The sequence below is a fragment of the Triturus cristatus genome, chromosome 1_2 (assembly GCF_964204655.1).
Source record: "Triturus cristatus chromosome 1_2, aTriCri1.1, whole genome shotgun sequence".
Classification (NCBI taxonomy): Eukaryota; Metazoa; Chordata; class Amphibia; order Caudata; family Salamandridae; genus Triturus; species Triturus cristatus.
The window spans coordinates 771,671,843-771,696,410 of record NC_140580.1 but is presented as its reverse complement, the minus strand read 5'-3'; the positions used below and the strand labels follow the sequence as shown (position 1 = coordinate 771,696,410).

At 44.3% G+C, this 24,568-nt stretch overlaps 1 protein-coding gene across 1 annotated transcript in view; it reads left to right on the top strand.

Moving 5' to 3' along the window:
* LOC146868007 (uncharacterized) overlaps positions 1 to 24,568 on the top strand; it is a 170,190-nt gene that overhangs the window by 64,763 nt on the left and 80,859 nt on the right. Inside the window, exons 6-8 of the mRNA XM_085615163.1 lie at positions 5,376 to 5,455; positions 5,572 to 5,778; positions 14,560 to 14,735. Coding sequence (XP_085471289.1) covers positions 5,376 to 5,455; positions 5,572 to 5,778; positions 14,560 to 14,735 — 463 coding nt within the window. The remainder of the gene's footprint in view (positions 1 to 5,375; positions 5,456 to 5,571; positions 5,779 to 14,559; positions 14,736 to 24,568) is intronic.

Below are 24,568 nucleotides of genomic sequence, written 5' to 3'. Positions count from 1 at the left end.
TGCTTGTGGGGATCCTTTTATCAAAAGTGCTCCTGCAGATGGGGAGCAGAGCTTCAATGTCGAGCAGCCTCCATGTTTTCACAGCCACCTGACAGTCGGATTTTTTTTAGAAAAAGCCCCCAAAATGAGAGCAATTTGTATTTTGCAAAACCACAAAAATGGCCCGTCCATGCAAGGAGCTTTATACCTGCATGTCAGAGCTGTTGTACATTATCTCTACCTGATTCGGCCATGCTTGCGAGTCAGACCTGAGCCGGAAAAAGCTGCATCATGTGGTCCACCCTAAATAGGAAAGGCCCCCTCTGCAGTAAAGGCAGCCGCACTGGGGCAGATGGACTCCTTCCAATAACAATTGACGTTGGCACCTCTAAAGGAGGCGCCGCGAGCCATTACTCTGCACTCCGCCCTTCTTTAAATGGTGCAGCACTCACAAATTTGGTAGAGCAGGAGCTCTGCACATTTATGGCAGAGCTCCCACTACACCAAACACTAAATGACTCCCAAATAATTTTCTATGAAGAGTTATTTCTTGATCCAGTCTTAGATTGGAATTACTCCTCAATATCTAGACCTGCTTCATAAAGCAGTTTCTGTGAGTAGTTGTGCCTTACTCCAGGCTTAGGTAGATCTTACTCATGAATTTGCAGGAGGAGCAAATGCTCACTAACAGAAAATAAAATGAAATTTGTAAAGCCTTTCTCTGTAGTCATGGCTTACTCTAAAACATTTTAGAAGATAGTAGAAAAATGAAATGAAGTACAATACGGAGGTATGTGTGCTCCAACGGACAACATTCAGGTAGGCAAAGAACAGCCACTATTGTGTAACTATTGTCTAATACACAGGAAGGTGCACAAAAATGGACAGACACGTATCTAGTTACTGGAGAGATGTGGATCTAGTAAACAGGGATGGGTGTAAATAATGATATTTGTATCTCCATCACAGTTTTTCTTTATTTTTCCATGAAAACACCTGATCGGACAACAGGTTGGCAGGTCCAGGTCGCATAAAGTCATCAGCTTTGGTGATAGAAAAAGAGAATCTTTCACTCCTATGTATTTGCTTGCAAACTTCACTCGTGGTGTTCCACAGATCTTTTTACAGACGCGTACACTGAGTATCGCAACACCTCTATTGGTACTTTTGATGGTATACACTTTTTCGGCCAACAGTTTGTATTGTGTCAAGGTCTTAAATGTGCAACACATTTGTTATTTGTGATCTGCTTCTCATGAAGTGAAAGCTTAATTCATCACACCATTGTCCTATCAAACAGAAGTGTAGGCAATAAAGTAGAATGTTGGCCAGTCTTGGCTCCTTCCCCAGTGGATTGTCAGGGTGCATAGGCACGTGCTTTGGAGTTATGTCTACTGGTACGTTCTTGGCTTTGCTAGATTTTCGATGTGCATGGCGGTTCCGCGATCCTAGGCAGAAGTCATGGCGGAAATGGCGATTTCAGGGAGCCAAACCCCATGGGTTATTTCTGTTTACCCCCCCTAGTCTCACCTGAAAGGCACTTTCACCACACTCACAATTAAGGGAAGTGCGACTGCTCAGGAAAGTTATGTGGAAATTATCTGTCTCATTTGATGTGGGTAGAGGAGAAGCATGAGAGACCTGGTGCTGCTGAGATGGGTTGTATGACGTAACAACGCATTCCGTTGCAACGCATGCCTTTACAACGCATGCGTTACAACGCGAATGCCATTGCTACGCATCACCTTTACCACGAAAATGTCTTTACCACGCATACCTTTACATTGTAAAACGATGCGTGGTAATGGCATTTTCTTGGTATAGGTGTTCTCTGACCCCTACCCTTATTCCTTTCACTGCTTCTCTGTGCCCTCCCCCACTCTTTTTTTAATATATTACCCCTTCCCTGTACCCTTGTGCGACCTTCTGCCCCAACCCACACACCCTTCTATTAAATATCCCCTGCGCTACATCACTCCCTCATTCCTTTATTACTTTTGAATTTAATCCCCCTTACCTCTCCACGTCCTCTTTTCTTCAGGCTCTTCGGTGGTGCGTCGCACGTCGTAAAGAGGAAGCGGAAGTGTCTTTCCTTTTCCTCTTAACGAAGCCGATTGCCTGCAGAAACAGAAACAGGTGCGTTTTTTTGGGGGGGATACCCCCCCAAGCCCCCTTTTTTTTAACACACGGTTTATTTTTTCTTGGGGGGAGACCCCCACAAGCCCCCTTTTTTTACGTTTAGCCTTTATCACACATTCCTTTACTACGTATCTCGTAGTAAAGGAATGCGTGCTAAAGGCTATACGTGGTAACCACGCATGCGTTGTTATGCATGCGTGGTTAAGGTTAAGCGTTGAAACGGCCGCGTTGTAGTGGCTGTTTCCCGCTGAGATGCAGGTCACAGGAGACATTTCTTCGCCATCCTTTCCTTGCAGTAGAGTATGATCCTTTTGTTTGAGGTACAAGGAGTACTGCTCTTGTGTCATTGTTAAATATCCATGTGGGCCTCGTCTCCTGGAGTTGTATCATTACTGCGGTTGCAAGAGCGACCTGCTGAATTCTCTTCAATGCTGGAGCGCAATCATATGCCTGGTTCCTCTGTACATTTTTCATGTATTTCTACCTTCTATTTCCTAAATGTTTCTTTCAGCATAAATATCAAAAATTGTGTTTCACTCATTGCTGTATCCTCATTTAGTAAAGACTTTGAGAAGGAAATGCAATGGGCGGTGTTGTCATTATGACGTAGTGGTAATAATTAATATTCAAAGCTCTCTCCCTCCTCATCGCTGTCCTTTAGCTACGGCTCCTCTTCTTGTGTTTCAGACTGTTTCTAATCTTTGCTGAATATATACAGGGGAGCTTATTTAGCCTCGTGACACTTTTATACCACCGTTGCATCACTTCTTGTGACTCACCGGCAGCGTAAAAACTGCACCATGTTGCACCATATTTACAAAGTGAGGCATCTAAGCAGATGCATCAATTTGTAAACTTCTGCGGTACATTATACCTGTGTCAAGTATAATGTATACAGGGTGGGCATTCACCTGCAAAAAGCCTCGTAGAAGTGGCACAGTAAAATCTATCAGATTTCACTGTGCCACTTCTAGGACGCCACTGCATCAAAACCTTACGCCTGCCTCACAGCAGGCGTAAGACTGACGCAGACCCATTCACATGGTGCTTGCCCATTCATTTTTAATGTATATATTATTAATAATTACCTGTTGTTGTGGTCATCTCTAAATGAGCCAGATAGCGCCACCTTGTGGCAGACTGTCACAAATTTCGGTGTTGACAATCAAGTGCCGGTATCGAACATCGGAAACCACTGGCTCAAATTAAGCACTGTAATCACTAGTTCCAGAACAAGTAAGGTTGTGCCATATAAAGAGTCATTATTAGTGTAATTTCACACATAGACCAACATAACATATATACAAAGGGAGCTTGATGAAGTGAAATTTCTCTTTTCCAATTACCTCTTGGCCAACTTGTCAAGTGCCACCCATAGAGCACCTTTGCTTCCTCTGATGGCCTTTGGAGTCTTAAGGCAAGCTGTGCTGCCTTTGACATTTGGTGCCCCTGATGCTTTCCAATGGAACAAAAGGCATTACTCTCTGTCCTGTGAAGGATTCTTTAGGGTTAGTGAAGAGGTGGGGAAAAGAGACACCAATCTCCCCAAAACTCCACATGGCAGTGTCAAGCGTAGATGTTTGTGCTTGTGTCACCACATGGCAATAGGACTCAGTTGGGTCAGACCGGAAATCTGGTCCTGGCTAGGGGTGGGCGGAATTTGTGAAATCCACTTTTGCAAATTATCCCGAAAATGTTTAAAATTATCGCAAACAATCGAAAATATCGCGAAGATGCGGAATTTTTTCCCCCGCATGTTCGCGAGATTTTCTGCATGGTTGTGGGTCGCCAACTTACCCATGTGGTTGCTCGCGGGCGCGGCCATCTTGTTTTGAGTTGTCTCGCGGTGCATGATCGCGAGAAGAAAGACGTGATCGCGCGACGCATGACGTCACTGCGGGCGCGAACTGTCGCGAGACAGCGCAAATAGCTAAAAACTATCCAACATCTCATGGAGAACACGACCGGATCAAGAAAACTTGTCGGCGAACGCAGGGATTCAGGTAAGGCGATCGCGCGCGCGCGAGAATGTATTATTTTACAGCGCGAGCAAGAAACAAATTATCGCTAAGCTGCGGAAAGCGGAAATTTTGACATTTTCACGCTCTCCGCGGAACGTGAAAATGTCAAATTATCGCAATTTCGGTGAACGGAATGAAATTTTTGCCCAGGCCTAGTCCTGGCAGTAGCGGCTCGCGTAGGGGTGCTGCCGGGCAGTGAGGCGGGGGAGGGAGGGGGGAGGGGGCGATTGCAAACAGGGACATACGACGTAACGGAGGAACGTAATTCTTACGTTCCTCCGTTCCGTTTATGTCCGTGTTTGCTACCCCCCACCCTGCCCCTCCCGTGCCCCGCCTCACGCCCCGCAGCTCACCCTATGCGAGCCGCTAAGCATAGATGCTGAAAACAGAAGCCAGGCAGTACCCACTCTATGCAAGCACCGGTTGCGATTATTGCTTTATTAGGAGTGAGTCAGGAATTTATTTGAAAAGCTACTGATACATTTGAAGTACTTTCCATGCGTTTTACTTTGGGTGGTGTTAAAATAGATATTGATCAGTAGCCTTTCCGCGTTAAAGAATGTGGTATTAGTTACAAGTACCCTTCAGGTGGGTTTTCCCACCCCTAGAAGGTATGGTACCCTAATATGTTGGTCAGGATATCGTCAACCGTAAATATCACCTCCCTAAATGGAGGTAAAAACTGAAAATCTACACCCGATGGAGTGATATTTTTGTAAACGATATTCTGGGCACAATAATAATGTCTGATGATATTTCAGAAAATGATATTCTAACATACAGACATTTATAATATGTCTCATCCGACTTATTTAATTGTTGACAATTATTTCAGAACACACTTCCCCCATTAATGTTTGAAAAATCTATAGTTAGTGCCTGTAATTTAAATATTCAGCCAATCGTTAGTTGATTAGTTGATAAGCACTTAAATATTTAGACACTTCATATGCGTGGTGCTAAGCTGATTTCCGTGCAACTGCCTGAAGCTTGAAATCTAATTCCTACTGCCTTTTACCTTGAAAATGTAAGTAAAATCTTTTCTAACAAAATCCATATATATTCTGTGTAGGTTTATGACCCTAAATCCTCCTATATGCTCGCATTTTATGCAATATAAAAATGCATGATGCAATGGACCAGATGACAATGCTACACCTGTCAGGAAAGTTAATGTTCCAATCATGCATTAAACTTCTCTGTGAATCATATTGCTAAATTCTGACTGCCTTATAGGCGACAAGGGCAAATTTGCTGCAGAACAGACTGGATATACTGTCTACCAGAGACCAGGAGCAGAGGTCGAGCCGGACGCTGTGAGTGCTTCTCCTGGGGACATGACATATGGGGAGGGGGCTTTGACATAGTTCTGCGGTTGGGTGAATCATGGGTCCATCTTGACTCTGGTTCCATCTTCTCTCCTGATGCATAGGACAAGATTGGAGCTACGATACGCACAGATGTTCCAGGAAATGAAGAAACGTCATGCTGAGATGGAAACGCTGCACCGGGAGTATGAAGAAAAGTTGAAACGAAAGGAACGTGAGGAGTTCCAGCTCAAGAGAGAACTGGCTGAGCTGGCGACAGCAGTTAGTACTGAAGCGCAAAGCAGTAGAACTCTCAAGAGCAGCATGAAAAGGTAGACTGGAAATGCCAGAGTAATGCATGCCTGAGAATACAGAGTCTTGTGCAGCATGTCCCAGGTCCAATATGTGGAGCCATTTTCCAACTTGAGCTGTTCACCCAGAAGTAGGCCAGAATACCATGAGAACTCCATTTTGAGCCTGGATCGTGGATCTTTAAAATCATGAGCCATCATGTCCTAAACCAAAGAGCCTTCTATGGCATTCACCAACCTTGCACTACCCTTGCTCCCCTGCACCAGGTTTCCAACAGCAGAGCCTCAGCTGGCTCCACTATCAATAGAAAACTATGGGGCATACCCAAATGAACCTCCCATACCTGGGCATAGACACATCTAATATATATAAAGAAAAACGGGGTAGAGGGATCTCTTGTTTATTTAAACACAAGAAACAATGAATTTTCTTGGCAATCTATTTTTTCTTTTTTCAAAACTTTCAATAATTATTTTCAGAAGCGGATATCTCTTGGTGGACATCAGAGTACTTTGCACGTAATATACCCATAAACAATCATAAAAAAATCATTACACAACAACCTCTATATACAACTTCATACAACATATATACATCTTATATATACAACAATATATCACATATAAATTCCCCTGACTATTACTACAAATATGTACACTTCTTACTCACAGTAGTACATTCAGAGGTAATCCTCTTACGTCAGAGGTATTACTCCTCTCCTGATTTATTTACATGCGCCAAATAACTAATTTCTTAGTCAACCCAATCTGTGGACTCCTCATAGATCAGTATGTCGACGCGTTCGCGTTTCAGCCTCCAATTATTTGGCTTCCTCAGGACGGGGATTACAGTCTATCTGTAATTACTCCGAGCGCATCCCTCTTCAAGGGCAGCTCTAAGTCAATTTTTCCATCTCAGCGCCTTCGTGTACTTGCTGAAGTTAAAGGTCGCCTACTGTTCATCCATTCAATCTCATGCCATTGGCTAACGGCCCATCCGCCAAAGAGCCAGAGGCCAATTTACTGCCTTTTCTGTTTGGTACAAGGAGCAGAAAACAAACTAAATTACTCCCTCCACTACCTCACACCTCCATCTTTTCTTCTCTCTCTCTTGCACTCTGCTTCTACATCTTTATGCACCAGCATCCACTCCATCTCAGCTCTCTCTGTCTCACCCATGTCTATCTCACATCTCTGTAAAAGAACTTGTCTCTTCTACACTTCTTTCTTTGTCGTAGGATGTCACCCATTTCTCTACCACTTGCTGTGCCTGCCACTGTATTTCTTACTCCCCACATTGTCTCATTACCTCACCTCTCTCTCTCTCTACCTCACTGTTCTGTTTCCCTCTATCTCTACTTCATCAACGCCATCTCTCTCTCTCTCTCTCTCTCTCTCTCATCCTCATCTTACTCCTTACCTCACAACTCTATCTCTCTCTTCATGACTCTATACTTTTCTTCTCTCTGCATCTTCCACAGCACTCTTTCTGCATCAAATCTCTCTCCCTCACCTCTCTCAATCTCATATCTCTCTCTATCACACCTCTCTCTATGTCATTTCTCTCTACCCTCTCTCTCTGTGTCACTGCATAACCCCAATTTAATTCACCATTCATTTACTATCTCATCTCTCTCCCTAACCTCTTTCTCTCTTTCAACCACTCTTCCCTCTACTTTACCTCTCTCATTACCTTCCTCCTTTCCCACTACTTCTGTTTTTCTACCTCTACCTTTATCTCAAGCTCTTCTCCCTCTGACCCCACCCCTTCTCCATTTCAACTCACCTCCTACCTCACCTTTCTCCCTTCCCATCCCTGTATATCTACCTACCCCACCTCCCACTCTACTTCTGTCTCACAGCTCTCTCGCTTCCTCACTCTCTTTCTCTAGCTTTACATCTGTATCAACCTCAGCTCTCTTTCTATGCTTCACCTATGCCTCTCTGTGTCACCTCTCTTTGCTGTACACTTCATTTTCCTTTCTACCCCTAACCCTACTTTCTCTACTTTGCTCTGTGCTTCTGACCACCTGTCCTTCTAGACCGTTTCTCATGTTGCCCATCTCTCTACCACACAGTGCTCTGTCACTCTAATTCTCAAACTTGGGCCTGATTCACAGGGGTAAACTTACAATTTGTAGTAACTTTACTATTTTTGTAGTATTCACAAACTATGGGGTTTAATTTTACTAATTGTAATTTTATGACTGTGGAAACTCCACCCTTGCGGCGGTGACTCCGTACATAAAAATATAGGCCTACCATATCTTTTTATGTGCGAAGTTGTCCGCCAGACTATTGGTAAAATTAAACTTGCGTTTAGGGAATGCTAAAAAAGAGTAAACTTAAAGTGTAATTTTGCCTTTGTAAATCAGGCCATTAGTATTTTTCTGTTTCTCTGGCTCCCACAAGTCTCTCTACCTGTTCACCTCTCCTCTGTCTTCCTTTATCTGTCTAATGCACCTTTCTTTCTACTTTACCCCTCTTTGTACATCATCCTTCAATGTACCCCCTTCCTCTCTCCTACATTTTCTTTCCCTACCCCTAGTGCTGTCTACATCTCTTTCTGTTTCTAAAAGCTTATTATCTCTCTACCTATTTACCTACTTACATCTTCCTCTTTCTTTCTCTCTGTATCTTTTCCCTGGGTCATATCACCTTTTCTCTCTTTACGTTACATCTCTCCCCTCCTTAACTATCTGACTCTCTCATCTCTTTCCATACCCCCCATTTCCCTATAATTCACCTCTCCCACTATACTCTTTTCTGTACCTCTCTGACCTTCTCTTTCTTCCCCCTCCTCTTGCTTTTATAATACTCAGCAGAGTCTGACATGATTGCAGAGCCAGATCGAGAGGTCCACACTTAGAAAGAGGTAAAGTGGGGAAAAGCAGGGGAAGAGAAATAAAGATGTTAGAAGATTTCATCAAATGGAATGGAGAAAATCCTTAGAGTTGCACTACGAAAAGCAGTAGTGAAAGGGGTATTTATGTAATTATGAATATCCAGCACTAAAGCTACTATTTCAAGTACTGTGTGCATAGATCATATTTTAATAATATGAACTAGTCCACTAAACATCCTCCAAGTCGCCCTTGCTGTTTCTTTCTAACAATGGGAGGAACAGGCAGGTTAGATACTGAATTCCACATAAAATTCGTAAAAAACGAGCTAAAAGGAATGGCTTTATAAAAGCTTGTTGAACCTTTCTTTTGGTATTCTTTGGCTCAGGAAGCTTGAGCTTTCCACTGTTTTTGAGTGTGCCTATTTCTAAAAGTTTACCATATCATTCAGTATTGTTTGGACCCACAAGGGTTTCTATTAACAAAACAGCCATAAGAAATTCTATATTGTTCCAAAGAAGGGGACCCAAAAACTTTCTTCCGCAGGCCCCAAAAGTCCTTAAAGTCGGCCAGGCCAGTGGACCACTCGCCAAACGCTAAGGGCCTTATTACGTCTTTGGCAGTCCTAAAGCGGACAGTGCAACGTGTTGTCGACTGTAGGACCGCCAAATCCGTGGTGCAACCGCCCGCTAGATTAGGAGTTTATAACCTGGTCTGGCGGGTTGTCCTGCGGTGGTCTGACAGTGGTAGTCTGTTAGGCTCATAGAGGAGCCTAACATGCAGACTGCTTCTCTCAGAGCGCCGACTGCACCTTCCAGCACGGTGTAGCATACATGCCACCCTGTGCAGGAACTGGGGGTGCAAAACCAGGGGGGCACTACATGTGCCTTCCTGCATGCACCACCAGGTCCAGGAGCAGCAAGGGGACCTGTTAGGACCTCCTTTGTGGCCTCTCCGCCACTCTTTTCATGGGAGTCTCACTGCCATGAAAAGGGCAGTGGACAGGCAACTCCTAATATGCTTGGCTGTGTTGCAGCGGCACTGGCAGCATATTAGTGCTCCTGACCGTTGTGCGATCACTGTGGAATCCTTGATCCCCAGCGGTCGCAGAGGTCCTGTGGCAGTCCGACCGCCACACTTATAATACTGCGGGCAGCCAACCGACAAATTTGTAATAAGGTCCTAAATCAGCCACCAACCATAGCATAGAACCATAAATGATAGAGGTGATGCCTGATACATACAGTACCAATGGTGATGCTTGATACATACAGGACCAACTACAGCATTTTTCTTTCAGAAAGGATGACTACACTGCATGTAGGGTGTCCAGCCTTTAAAGCACTATCTACATAGCCAACTTTGAACAAAGAATGCAAAGAAATCAATAGCAAATGCCTTGCAAGATCTGTGCAGATCTAACTTGTGAGGTTTAAAGTTGTTTTCTCAGAGTAATGGTTGACCTAAGACAAGCAAGCAAAGTTTCTAGTATTTAGTTTAATCTAATTTAAGTAATATTGTACAACAGTAATATCACGCAATATTACACACGTCACCAAACGGACCTTTAGTACCTTTTGGTAGCAGGAAAGGCCAAAGCATCGTTTCTCAAAAGGTTGGAGGTGCAGTTGAATCATGCATGTTCTTGCACATAATATAGAAATGTGAATTGATGTCCAGACTTTACAATCAAACACGAAAATCGGTTTTTATCAAATCGACCCCTAAGAGGAAGAAAATATGGCTTAAAATATGTAGTTCTACCTGTACAATTTGTCTAATGGGATGTCCCAAAGTCACTTTGTAATTGGAAATTCCACAAAGTTTCCGCAGCTCTGAAGATGAACTGAGTTGGTCCTCCTAGTCAAGTTTTGCTCAATGCAGTGGCGTAGAAATGGGGGGAGGAGCGGGGGTGGTTCGCCCCAGGTGGCACGAGTTTTGTTTTGGGGGTGGCGGCCTCACTCCGCCCCGGTCTTACCTGCAGCATCGCCAGCACCCCCTCCATACTCTTACATACGGCCGCAGGTATCGCCAACAACCCCCCCTCCACTCTTGCAGATGGCCACGGGGCACCCGCTGCAAGGACCGCCATGGGTGGCAACTAGTCTAGCTATGTCACTGGTTCAGTAGTACTTTTAAAGGCTCAATTAAAGCCTGATTGGGTGCTGCATCCAAACTGTGGGGACAAAGGCACTGCCTCCAGTGGCACAATCATGGCTAGCAACTCAAATTTCGAAATAACCTCTATGACAGGGCATTTTTGTTAAAACTTCTGTCATCGACATGGAAGTATCTGCTTCGGTAAAAATGAAGGCCTTCTGCCATGGCGTGGCAACATGGTCTACTGGAGAGAATTTTTGTGGTCTCGCTTGACATCGCAGCTGTCACCAGACAATTATGTGAACATCACCAGGAAGGGGCTTTAGCTCCACTCACACGTCGGGAGTCAGGTCTACATGTTTTGATTGGGCAGAAGTTGAGTGCTTAAAAAAATGCTTGCCACAGAGCTGTGGTCATTTTGTTTAGTGATGCGGCTGCAGGAAGGTGAACTTTCAGAGCACACAAATAGCATTGTAGTCCTATTAAATTTTCTTAGATAACCAGGCAATCTATAGTTTTTTTCTCTGGCAGCAGCACAGATGGGAGCACAGTGATTAACCTACATGGAGTTTTTGGTCTGGCTTGACAGTGCATCCATAAACTAGGTCGAATGGAATTGTCAATGCTTGTTTTGCTTTCCAGAGGCAAATTATATGGGGGTTAGTTATGGGAAAGGAGATCAACCAAATTTATAAATAAGGAAACTGCAAAGTTCCCTTAGCTGGCTCAGCAATCTTGGAAACCTGGGACCCAGTAGTCCATCCAGGACCGAGCCAATGGCTCCAGGTCAACGCATCTGCAGGCCTTCTAACCCAGTTCTTTTCCTGTCCAGGATTCCCATGTTAGGGCATTGATATTTTGTTTACAAAATCTTTCTGTAAACCAAAGCAATGCTGACCGGCCAGCATGACATGGGTGCCTGTCTGCAGGCACTACTGGGGCATATTTACAAGGGCTTTATCTCCGCTTTTTTGGCCTTTAAAGCCAAAAAGGCGGAGATAAAACTATCGCCCTATTAACAAGAGGGTGCTAACATGCATTAGCGCATGTTAGCACCCTTTTACCCAACGCCTCCCTTTGCATCTCTAATGAAATGCAAAGTGGGTGTCACTGGGCAGGACAACCTTGTAAATATCGCTGATGTTCACATCACGATATTTACAAGGCTGCCCCAGCATTTTAGCACACGTTAGTTTTTGGAGATAATCGCTGTTTTCTCCAAAAACTAACGTCTGCTAAAATGCAGACTTACCTATCCTAACATTGGGGTGAATTATGCTGATACGACCCTGTGGGTCGTATCAGCAAGGTTATCACCGTTTTGCAGGGAACATTGCGGGAAAACCAGCGATGTTCCCTGCAAAATGGTGGTAACCTCGCTATCGCTGGAATTTTTATCGCCGTGGAGAAACGCGTTGTTAATAACGCGCTACCAGGGCGATAAATTCCTGAGATAGCCTGCGATAACAAAATTATCGCTAAGCACGGCCAGCGATAATTATCGCTGGCCATTGATAATATGCCCCTACTGTCTTTCTGAAACTACTCCTGCCATGCCAGGTGGAGGCCTTTGACCATATTGATCCCTGCTCTAACAGTAGGGATCTGTAATTATGGTTGTCAGTCCAATGCTGGGAGGGGGAAGCAAGGAAAGAGGCATAGCACTGGCACTACATCCCTATTTTCAATTAAACCCGGGCGTAGTGCTCCGCCCACGTAGTGTACGTAGCACTGCCTGCTTCGCGGTTTACGAAGTAGGCGTAGCAGGCAGCACTACGCATGCGCCAGGGTGAAGCAGAGCTGCCCGCCGCCCGCCTCCCGCCCTCATTTTAAAATAAGTTAAACTATGTTAAAAATAAGATAAAATGCCTTACCTGCGGTGCGGGGTCCCGGGGCTCCCTCTTCCTCGTTGACGGCAACTTCTTTTTACAAATGCGCATGCGCGGACGCCCGCGCATGCGCATTTCTCGCGAGAAATGCGCATGGGCGGGCGTCCAAGCCATGCTGTGTTGCATCATCTCTGCAGCTGCAGCCACATACACAGTTTGCAATGAAAAGCCCCATGGTGCCCTGTGGTGGCTCTCTCAGTGGGTTAGTGCAGTAGTTGTGTTTTTTTTGGTGGCATCGGTCCCTAGCTCTTTTGCTCCTTCATTGCCTTACATGGCCACTTGAATGTCCATGCACTACAATGCAATCACTTCACGAGCAGACTGACACATTTACTGGCCTATCAAAGGGTGCACTTCTGTCCTAAGTCTCATTATCAAAAGAGTTAAGTCCAAACCAGTCCTGTATGGTATGCTTTTTAATTTTGGCAGTACGTAATTCTGGCAGACAGCCAAAATACAGGACAGAACTAATGATTTTTCAATGCTGAGTAGAATAGGTCTTGAACTTTGTGTGGTCTAATAGCTGCAAATAATTCACAGTACGAAGTTTTAAGACAAAGTCACTCTCTTCAAGAATACTCCAAAATGTATCTGTTTAAATCTAAGTTTGTGATGTGTCTGGGAATTGTAGTATGACCTGAATGGGGTGGAGACTATGGACCTGATCACGAACGTGGCAGTCTTGGTAACGTAGTTGCAGTGGTGACAGATTCCCTGACCACTGGCTAGACACGCCGCCAGTCAAAATTACGATGTTGGCGGCCCCATAGACGAAAGCCCACCAAGTACTGCCGCCTCTGCCAGTCTTTGCCTCACACATAGACCGCTGTCACAGGCTACACCACCTGATGGCTGGAGTCCAGCCCCTGTTCCCACCATCAAGATTACAATGTGGCTCACCGCCAAGCCAACTGTGGGAGGAGGACTTCCACACTCAAGCTGGTAGGAACGCGATTTATAAGGTGAGAACTCACCTTGTATCCAGCTTCCACTACTCCTTCCATCACGAATCCTCTTTTCCAGGTCCTCCCTTTGTTGCAGACACTTGCCCATTAAGAAAATACACATCATTGACGTCAACTCCTAAGGTAAGCCACTCGTACATTTCTTCACTGTTAAAATGGCTGTGGACCTGTGCTGTTGGACAAGGTATGTTTTTCATAGGTGTAATACGTATGTGTATATTTTCAGACTTGCTTTGTGTGAATACACACATATGTATTTGCACTGTGGAACAAACCTAAAAATAGTGAGGTGCCTAGCGCAACACTTCCCTTCGGTCTGAAGACCGCTGCTACGACATCGCTAGCACAAAAGAAACATCGTAATATGGCGGGCAGGATGCCGCCAGCTTGCAGACATTGACTGGCCTGCCACGGGTCAGCGGTAAGACCACCAAACTCGTACTCAATCGATCAATCAATCAATCAGGGATTTGTGAAGCGCACTACTCACCCGTGAGGGTCTCAAGGCGTTGGGGGAGGAGTGTACAAGCACCTCCATCTCATCCGAAGAGCCAGGTCCTGAGGTTCTTTCTGAATGCTTGCAGAGTGGGGGTTCTTCTGATGCTGAGGGGGAGTTTGTTCCAGGTCTTGGCCACAATGTAGGAGAAGGCTCTTCCTCCTGTTCTGGCTCTGCGGATGCGTGGGATTTTGGCCAGGGCAAGGTCGGCAGAGTGGAGGTTTCTTTTGGGTGCATAGAAGGATTTGTTCATTGAGGTTTTGGGGTCCTGTGTTGTCCAGGGATTTGTAGACATGAGTGAGCAGCTTGAAGGTCACTCTCTTTTCGAGGGGGAGCCAGTGGAGGTCTCGCAGGTGCAGGTTGATGTGGTCTTGTCGTGGGATGCCGAGGATGAGTGTGGCTATGCTGTTCCGGATGGTCTGGAATTTGTGGGATAGAGATTTGTAGATCCAGAGATTTGTTATTCAGGCCCTTTGTTTCTTCTAATTGTGTTTTGTTTGTTATTAAAGACACCAGAGTTCGACGCAAGGACAGCGCAGGATGGAGAACAATCATCAAGAGTCAGAATTTGTGAATAAGCAACTGCAGCTCGAGAAGCAGATGAAGGGCCTTGAGGCGGACAGAGGTGCACTGGACAGAGACCTACCAGTAGCAAGAGACTTTCTGAATGAGAAGAATGCAAAAGGTGAGGTGTGGTAAATATTTCATTACCGGTACTATTTTTATGCGGTAAAGTCTATTAAGAATAACTCAGTAAATATAAGAGGCAGAATCCGTGGTATTAGAGGTTTAAAAAGGCTTTATTCCTATACAAAGGAATGCAATTCGAATTGCGGGCTTCTATTCCATCACCACGAAAGTTCAGGAAGGAAGGGCATACATTATTGACAGATAGGCAGTTTTATAGAAAATACATTACAGTGAAACAGATGCAAGAGGCGTAACAGCTGATAGTACAGATAAAAGGTGCATACGTAACTAATAGAGGCGGATGTATGGGCGTAATTTAATAAACGTCATCATACATGATGTCACAAGTGGGTGGATCCATAAGAGAATCTTGCAATGTCAGCAGAAATATTTGACAGAGATGCGCGCGCAGCCGCATGACGTGTGATTGACGTGCAACTAGAGGGTGAAGGGGACTTGACATTTAGCTCTACATGTGGAGACAGAAGTCTGGGGGTCATGTCAACCTAATCCCAAATCATATCTAATATCCTATGTTTAAAGAACTGTGTTATCCAAAAGGAGAGGTCTCTAGGATAGAATCTATTCTATATTGACTGTTAGTGCGTGTACAAGCGTCTAAGTGTCTACACTAGATGCGAGGGGGTAGGAATATTCCATGGTAACGGGGCTATGAATTACTTGCATGAGGACAGCGAGGCCTGGCCCTTTGCACGGTAGCTGGAGGAATGTTTACCTAAACTACTAGACAGGAATGCATCGGATGAGGAGCGGAGTAGATAATCTTGAAGGTGAAATACAGTTTTTGGCAGGCGACAGGCTGGATCAGGCACCGTTAGCCGCGCAGGGAGTAGGACAAAGTTCATGGATACAGATGCAGGCTCAGACTGGAGCTTTCAGAGGCAGAAGGCAGGAAAAGGCTTGATGACAGAATTCTGGGCCTACTCGCCTGAATCTGTAAAATGTGGAAAGTGAACCACATAAAGTCGGTGGCCTTTCATACTTAGGAATGGAATATCTGACCCATTCATGGCGGATCTGAAAGAGGACATGTTGACGGTGGACGCACATATATTTGCGTCTTCAAAACTGGAGCAGGAGGGAACATACATGTACTTATAGCATGCACATGGAGCCGTTGGGGTCTACGATAGGGGACATAACTGATCACAAAATTCATATTTCCTCATTCCCTCCTTGTCCCCTACGGACCCTCAGGAGATATCGATCTTCATCAATCCATCGATCTGTTCATATAGCATCATTTGTTCTTCTTTCTTCTTCCGGGATCTCGAACGAAAACTTGGATGTGGGATACACGAGGTGGCACACAGACCACAAATCGCTGGCCCACATTGTAGACATAAGCAGCAACTGAATAGTATGAGAAAGCCAATACCTAGGAAGGATAGGATTCTCCATCCCCAGACTGACAACACGCCCCAGAACCAACCGGACCAAGTCCAGGTGCCTGGACTCTGGTGTATCTGGCTTACAATCTTATGAAGGCGAGTTATGGCTTTATATACTGACGGCGAATTTTCTGGTATGAAAATGCAGCAACTTGATCCGATGACCCTACAAGCTCCGCCCCTATCGGCCAGGATGACGTCAAGGACAAGACGATTTTGAAGCACAACAATCCGCATAGCAGACTGCTCTTCTGTTAAATTGCCTAAGGCGGAAATAGTTTCGTTCACTACTGCTTCAAGGGTTCTGGTTAATCTACGTATCAGCTTACTATTAGTGACTGTACCTATATAGGGAAAGAAACCTTTATTGAAATCGGTGTATTTTTCCCATGCTGTTTCAGTGTAATCGACAATTGGGAGATCTCTCTGCTGTCTATTGTGTACTAAATGGGTATTTCTATGATAATCAGGAGGAGCTAGGAAAACAGGTGGTAGAAGGAATGCTATGTAACAGGTACCATCCCAATCTAGAGGTAGACGTATATATGCGGTCTGGCCACATATAAAGTAGGAATGGCGAGAAGCTCTAAATGTAGACTTGCCTTGATCACTGAATTTTATTACAGTGGTGCATTTACTATGGCCCATGTGTATGGAACCATTCTTTCTTACACATAATTCCCCTTTTACTGGGAATACTGACATGGCGGGCAAGATTGGTGTAGCTTCAGATTCAACGTTCAGGATCATAAGGTTAAGTGTAAAATTACCTAATCCATATACTTCATTTTCTAGATCAGTTCCTGTTCTTCTGGGAAGTCCCTCCTTGTTAGGGTAGCAGACTTTAAGCAAAACTAAGTTCAGGTTTCCCCATACCCAGTTGTCTTGATAAACTGCGGAATTTGAATCTAGGGAATTAATCAAACTAAACCATGCTCCACAGGAGCCATTGTGTGTGAACGGATAGGGAAAGAGGGGCAAAACTCCCTTATAGTTCTGATAGGGAGGGAGTCGGCCACATATCCAACAATTTGTGGCATTGCTGGTTTGATGGGAATGATGTAACATACTAATGAATGTGTTGTTGCGCAGCGCAAATCTATAGGACAACTCATGCGGAGGTAATTCGCTAAAAGAATGTTCTGCAGTTACATTGTAAGCACGCTTAAGAATAGGGTAATACATGTGCAATAGTATGCTGACAATGATGATCAGAAGACTTAGAAAAAACAAAATTAATAATGTTACTGTGCAGTGACTACGAAATGATTTACAATACGCATGCTTCTAAGCTGCATCTGATGATTTCTTTCTCTATTCCGGTCTAGAGGATACATGTCAGAGACAAATTCAACCGATTCACCTTGGAGAGGACTTAAACAATCAAATTGTCTGACTTGCTAGACCTTAATTTTAGTTTGTAAAGTTCTGGTTTTGACTGCTCAACCAAGGGGAGCTTTGAGTCTGTCTGTGAGGGAATACAGGGTTGAGTATTCACACTGGATGGTAGTCCATAAAATTTCTTGATATGACTCGAGTGCAACCACCCTTTCCGTCCCTCGATCTTCACGGCTGTCCTTGTAGTTAGTAGAACCAACTTTGGCGACTTCCACCTAGGCTCCAGTTGGGTCTTCCGGTCAAAATTCCTGACCAGAACCAGGTCACCAGGAACCACGTCATGGGGCTTCACCTCAGTATTATCGGGAAAAGCTGCGGTTACCTGTGAACGACAAGATTGTAGTGCAGACATCAAGGAAGCCAGGTAATCTGTCAGCATATTACAGTCAACATCAGTGATTTTGCGAGGTATAGGCGTCCCCCACATATTTGGTGGTCTACCGAAGATCACCTCGTACGGGGATAGCCCTGTTCGAGAATGTGCTACCATTCTCATGTAAAAGAGCGCAACTGGTAAGGCTACTATCCAATCGACACCTTTTTCTCTACATATTTTGGACAATCTAATTTTCAGAGTTTGATTATGGCGTTCCACGAGACCTGCCGCCTCGGGATGTCGGACACAGTGGAATTTCCATTGGTAGCCTAACAGAAGGGAAACGTGTTTCATTAGTTCGGATGAGAACGGCTGGCCGTTATCTGAGTAGACAACACGTGGTAAACCGTATCGTGGGAAGAATTCTCGAACTAACTGTTTGGCAGTAGTCGGGGCAGTGTAATCTGAAACCGGGTAGGCTTCTGTCCAACGGGAAAGAGCACAGACAACTACGAGGACATATTTGAATCCTCAACATCGTTCCATCTGGATATAATCCATCTGGAGGACTTCAAAAGCATGATCGGGAGGTTGAAATCCACCCTGCTCTACGGGGATGCTTTTACCTGGATTAAACTGACAACATATCATACAGGTACGAACTTTTTGTTTAGCTGCTGCTCGCAAATGTTTGTTAAACCAGATGTGTTGAATGCTGTCTAGCATAGCTTTTTCTCCTAGGTGCGCTGGACTATGTATTGTGTTAATGATGACTTGAACCATGGAGTCGGGAAGAAACCATATAGATTTTTCCTTCATCATCCATCCTTGACCCGTTTGGATCCCTCCTAATTCAGTCCATTTCTTTATTTCTTCTGGTGTAGCATGTGTCTGTATGTCAATTACATCAAGGGCGGGATCCTTAACTGTCATGCAAGGTGTTGGTGTCGTAACTATTGTCTTTGTCATGTCAGTTGTGTGAATCTGATTCTGAGCAGTCTGTTTAGCTGTTCTGTCAGCTAGGTCATTACCCTGAGAAATGATATCGGTAACTTTGGTATGGGCTTTGCATTTCATAACCGATATTGCAGTAGGCAGATGAATCGCGTCTAATAGGGCTTGAATGAGGGGTCCGTGTTGGATGTGGGCACCGTGAGAAGTTAAATAACCTCTCTCTCGCCACAGTACGCCGAAGTCATGGACGACTCCGAATGCATAACGTGAATCTGTGTATATGTTGACTTTCTTATTCTTGGCTTGAATACAGGCTTGTGTCAGAGCGATGAGCTCTGCTGCTTGAGCTGACAAAGTGTTAATACAATTTGTTTCAATGACTTCAGTGTCTGTTGTGACTGCGTAAGCGGGCACTAACTCTCCTGTACTTGTTCTCATACATGACCCATCTACATACAATGTCAAGTCTGGATCTGACAAAGGGATATCTGTCAAGTCTTGTCTGGGTTTCGTCGTGATAGTAATGACTTCGACACAATCATGTGCCAATGGATCTGTTCCGCCTACTGGTAACAGTGTGGCAGGATTTAACGTATTACAACGTCTGATTTCTATATGTGGCTGAAACAATGTTAATTCGTAACCGGTGAGTCTCGCTATAGTCAAGTGTTGTGTTTGTGTGCGGTTCAAGAGAACCTCTACTGCGTGTGGTACTTGTACTGTCAATTGGTGTCCTAACACTATGGCATCGCTTTGTCTGATTGCTAAAGCTGTTGCTGCCACCGATTTCAGGCACGCAGGAAGAGCCTGAGCTACTGGATCTAATGTACTAGAGAAATAAGCACATGGTTTGTGTGATCCTGCTTGTTCCTGAGTGAGTACTGACAAGGCAGTACCTTCGCGTTCTGTAACAAAGAGTGTAAACTGTTTACTGTAACATGGTGTTGCTAAAACAGGTGCTTGGCATAAAGCTTTCTTTAAGCTTTCAAAGGCGTATGTATGTTCTTGAGTCCAAGGGAGGACAGGCGATGTGGCTGCCTCCTGTGTTGTCAACTGGATGAGTGGCTTTGCTAGAAATGCATATTGAGGGATCCACTGCCTACAGTATGAGGTGAGGCCTATAAAAGCCCGCACCTCCTTTTGTGTCTTGGGTGGTGACATGTTAGCAATTAACTGGATGCGGTCGGATGTAAGCTGCCTTCCCTCCTTGGACAGCGAGTGCCCAAGGTAAACAACTCGCTGGACACAGAATTGCAGCTTAGAAGGGGACACCTTGTGCCCCTTGTCGGCCAGAAATTTCAAAACGGTCAGTGACGCTATCTCACATTCAGGTTCGCTTCGGGCGGTGATCAGCAGATCATCGACATATTGAAGCAAGGCAGTGTTAACTGGCATGTGGATACTGTCAAGTTCTCGTTTCAGTGCTTGGCTATCGATGCTGGGGCTTTCTGTAAACCCTTGAGGTGCGCGTGTGAATTTAAAACTTCGTCCATTTAAACTGAATCCGAACAGATATTGACTTTCCGGATCGATTGGGACACTAAAGAAAGCATTCTTGAGATCAATTACAGTGAAGAACGTTGCTTCTGAGTCAATAGCTGTGAGTAATGAAGAGATATCTGGGACCACAGGGTATTGCGGTACAATACATTTGTTCAATTCGCGTAGATCAATAACTAATCGATATACTGGTGGTGCTTTTGGATCCGTTCTTTTAAGAATCGGAATTATCGGGGAATTACATACATTGGAGTCGGTTTCGACAACCACTCCTTGTGCAATGAGCTCGTCAATGATTTGCAGTAAAGCCACTACAGCATCTGGTGGTAACTTGTATTGTCGCATTCGTGGTAGTACTATTCCTGTTTTCAGTGTAACTCGATATGGTGTAATGTTCATGCAACCAACATCAGTGGGGCCTTGTGCCCATAAATGTGTAGGTAAATTCTGCAGTCGGTGATCCATGTCTCTGGACACGTAGTGACCTTTAAAGTCACGTAAAAATAGTCGTACTCCTTCCGGAGAACAACATATTATGGCTCCTAGAGCTTTCAATGTTTTTATGCCTAACAAGTTTTCTGGACATGATTTAGTAAGCAATAAATCTGTAGTACATGTCAATGGACCGACCGTAAGTGGAAGAGGTTGTGTTACGTCATTGATTATAGGTTTTCCTGAGAATCCAAGGGAAATATTCTGTGAGCCTGAGAGGGGTGCCCCTGGAACTTCACTTCGTCTTATAGTTGTTCTGCTTGCCCCTGTATCAAGTAAAAACTTTCTGTCTTCCCCTAATAGTTCACTATGTACATAAGGTCCCTCTTGGTCTACAGGAACCTCTATAAGGGGTAAGCCAACTTCCCTCTCTAGGCTATTTCATGTGTATCGCTGATAATCGGGATAATCTGCTTGTGCATACTGATACATCTGTTGTGTTGTTGCTTGTGTTGCAGCAATAGGCTGCGCTTGTGGTGGTGCTACGATCTGTTGTGGAGCTGCCTGTTGTGGAGCTAGTTGTTGCGGAGCTAACCTAGGTTGTGCATGCTGAGGTATTTGTTGTTGATTCTGATCCTGTCTAGGTGGACGTGGTCTCTCCTGGGTTCTACCTGTAGCAATATTATGTTTCAGGACTGGACAATCGTGTATATAATGACCTTGTTGTTTACAATAGTTGCATGTCCCTTTCATTGGACCTGCGGAATCACCCTTTTGATGACCATCAACTGGAACTGACTGTGCAACAAGCATTTTCATTTTCGTATCTTTCATACGTCTTTGTTCATGTTCTTGTTCTTCTCTAATTCTATTGTGGTGATATTGTAACATCTGTAACATCTGTGATGGGGTATTACCTTGCCAGGTACTTTCGAATTTCAATACTCTATTCTTGACTTGTAGCAGAGAATTTTCAACTAATTTTGTCACAAACAGATGTGGATATGACTCGCTACTTGCTTTTATGCCACTATTTATACCAAAACATTTTTCAAATCGGGAATAGAAATCACTAGTGTCTTCATCTGGTTTTTGTTTACAGGCTGATATTGCACCCCAGTCTTCCTTTTTCGTAGTTAATAAACGTGGCAGTACCTGCACTAGTAGCCCTGCTAGTGCTGTAGTCTTTTCCCCAAGCCCTGCTCCTGCAGCTCGGGCCCTCTCTTCGTTTTCTAATGCTGTCCAATCTATCTTTTGGTCTCCCACCTCCCATTCCTTTTCTTTTAGTTTCTCATAAACACCGGCGGGTAATAGGACTTTTAATATTTTCATAATGTCGGGGTAGGTATACTCTCCCATGAGTAACATGTCCTTTATTTCACGGTGGAAACCTGCTGGGTCCTTGTCATGGCTGGGTACTACTTTCTTCATTTCTAATAATTCCAGTTTAGTTATAGGCGTGTACACAAACACGCGTGTAAAATTATTACCGTCACCTCTGATTGGGTGTACTTCGCGTAACGGGTTCTGTCTATCTATGTGATACATTCTTCTTCCCATGATGGGAACTGGAACGTGTTCTGGGCATACGAAATTTAAATATTGGTTTCGGGATTCTAGAATTTCCTTAATCAAATCAGTACCTGACCCTCTCCATATATTCGTGAGTAGTTCTGTCAATATGTCAGGTAATGGTCCTGGATCGGAGTGTTGGCTTTTATATAATATAAGGAGGTGTTGAATCATGTATATACTAGCTAAACGCTGTTCGTATGGGTCAAGATTCAGAAACGTGTGTGCAAGTACATCATCATTGTATTCGCCGGGACTGTCAGCCCATTGTACTGCTGACCTGGCTAATTCTTGTTCGTCCATGGAATCGAGCATGTGGTACCCCCTTCGATCTCGGAGTAATTTATCAGCGGCTTGGAATAGGTGTTCAGGGGATTTTGTTTTTAACATAGGGTTTGGAAAATGTCTATTATATTCTGGACGTATTGGACGTATCGGGTCGTTAAAACCTCTGGTATTATTATGGGGTCTTCCTCTACCTACATAAGCTATCGTTTCTAATTGCTCTGATTCTTGCTCCTCCTCTTCTTCTGATTCTACTCTGTCTGTTTCTCGTCTTTCTTTATGTATTCGTTCTACTTCCTTGCGGATCTTTCGACACATGGCGATTATACACGCCTGTCTATCATGTTTCTCTTCTGATATGTTCTGACCCCATTTGGCAAGTCTTTGCATGGTATCGTGATCTGCCCCAGGCCTGTCTTGATTCCTAATTACACAATTTATGAAAAAACGTAGTAGTTGTCTTTGGACATCCACTTTCTGGTATTCCATAGCTTCGTTAATACTTTCTGGACCTCGCCCTGTTTGGACAAAGCGATATATTTCGTCTAGGTGTTCACCCATTCCTGGTATCGTCATTAAATATAATGTAGCTCGTCTTATACGTAGTGATGGTATGAGCAATTTATCCTGTCTACCTGGTACTGGGTCGTATCTACAATCCACAAGCTGTTCTTTAAACATGTTGGATGTCGCTAGTTGGGGTGTACGTTGGAGTGCTAAATCTCTAAGGGTCTGTTTATTTCGCGGCGGTGTGGCAAACATGTCTGTCGTACCTCCTGTAGCACCATCTGAGGTGCTAGGCACAAAAGGGTTCGTTGGGCGTAGGATAGAGATTGTAGATGCGGGAAAAACTGTAGAAACGGACGGGCCTGTTGGAACTTGTGTAGGAGTTTGTAGTTGCGGGGATACAGACGAATGCTCTTGGTGTTGAACACCATCGGCAAGCGGTGTGGGTGGTATGGCATTAGCATACTCGGGAGCTGCGTCATCTAAATAGGAGGAAAGGAAAACGTCCTTTGCTGTTTTGGGATGTGTTTTGGGATGTGCTTTTATCGGGAGCAATGGAGGAGTTAAGTCTTTTGGTATTTCCGGGGTAGCCTTAGGTAACCCTTCGGCCAGAAGAGGATACATACCATTCATAAGAGTGTTTCTTTGTCTATCTACTTGTTCTGATTTTACTCGGGTACCTTCCTCAAGTAATAGATTTTCTCGGGTTTTATTTGAATTCTCTCTACCTTTCTCTTCCTGTCTGAGTGCTTTTTCTGTACGTCTATATGATTCTTTACGCCATAATTCAATGGCATCTTTCTGTGACTGTCTGGCTTTCTTTTTCCATAATTCTTCTTCTACTCTCATGATGCAATCTGCATCCCAGGTCCCCGCTGCGGGCCATCTCTGACTCTCTGGTAATTCTTTGGTGTAGTCCACCCATAAATCAAGAAATAATACGGCATCTAGGCCATGCTTATGATACATAAAGTACCCTGGAGTGTCCCTAGGGGGGATGGGAACAGCTTCTTCGAGTACACCTTTTCTAGTTTTGATCTGTCTTAGTTTCGAAAAGAGCGGCATTTTTAGACCTTATTACTAGAACACACTTTATACAAGAAAACACAATAATGAACAGTCATTCACACCACAATATATAGAACGTATTTAAAACATTTAACACTTAACAGTTTTACGAACAATGATAACTAATAGAAAACTAGTTACTGACATAATACTGACACTAGATAATACTTATTTATACTTATTTATATGCAAAACATACTATATATACTGCTAAACAGTACAGATACACTGCTGAAACAGTGCAGACCGGATTTGTGTACCCAAACCCGTCTTGACCGGCACAGACTATGTGCACGTTAAATGCCTCCCCGGTAATGGTACTCACCGGGTAGCTCGGAACGGAAGGCCTCGGAACGGAACTGAAACTGGACCGGACTGGACTCG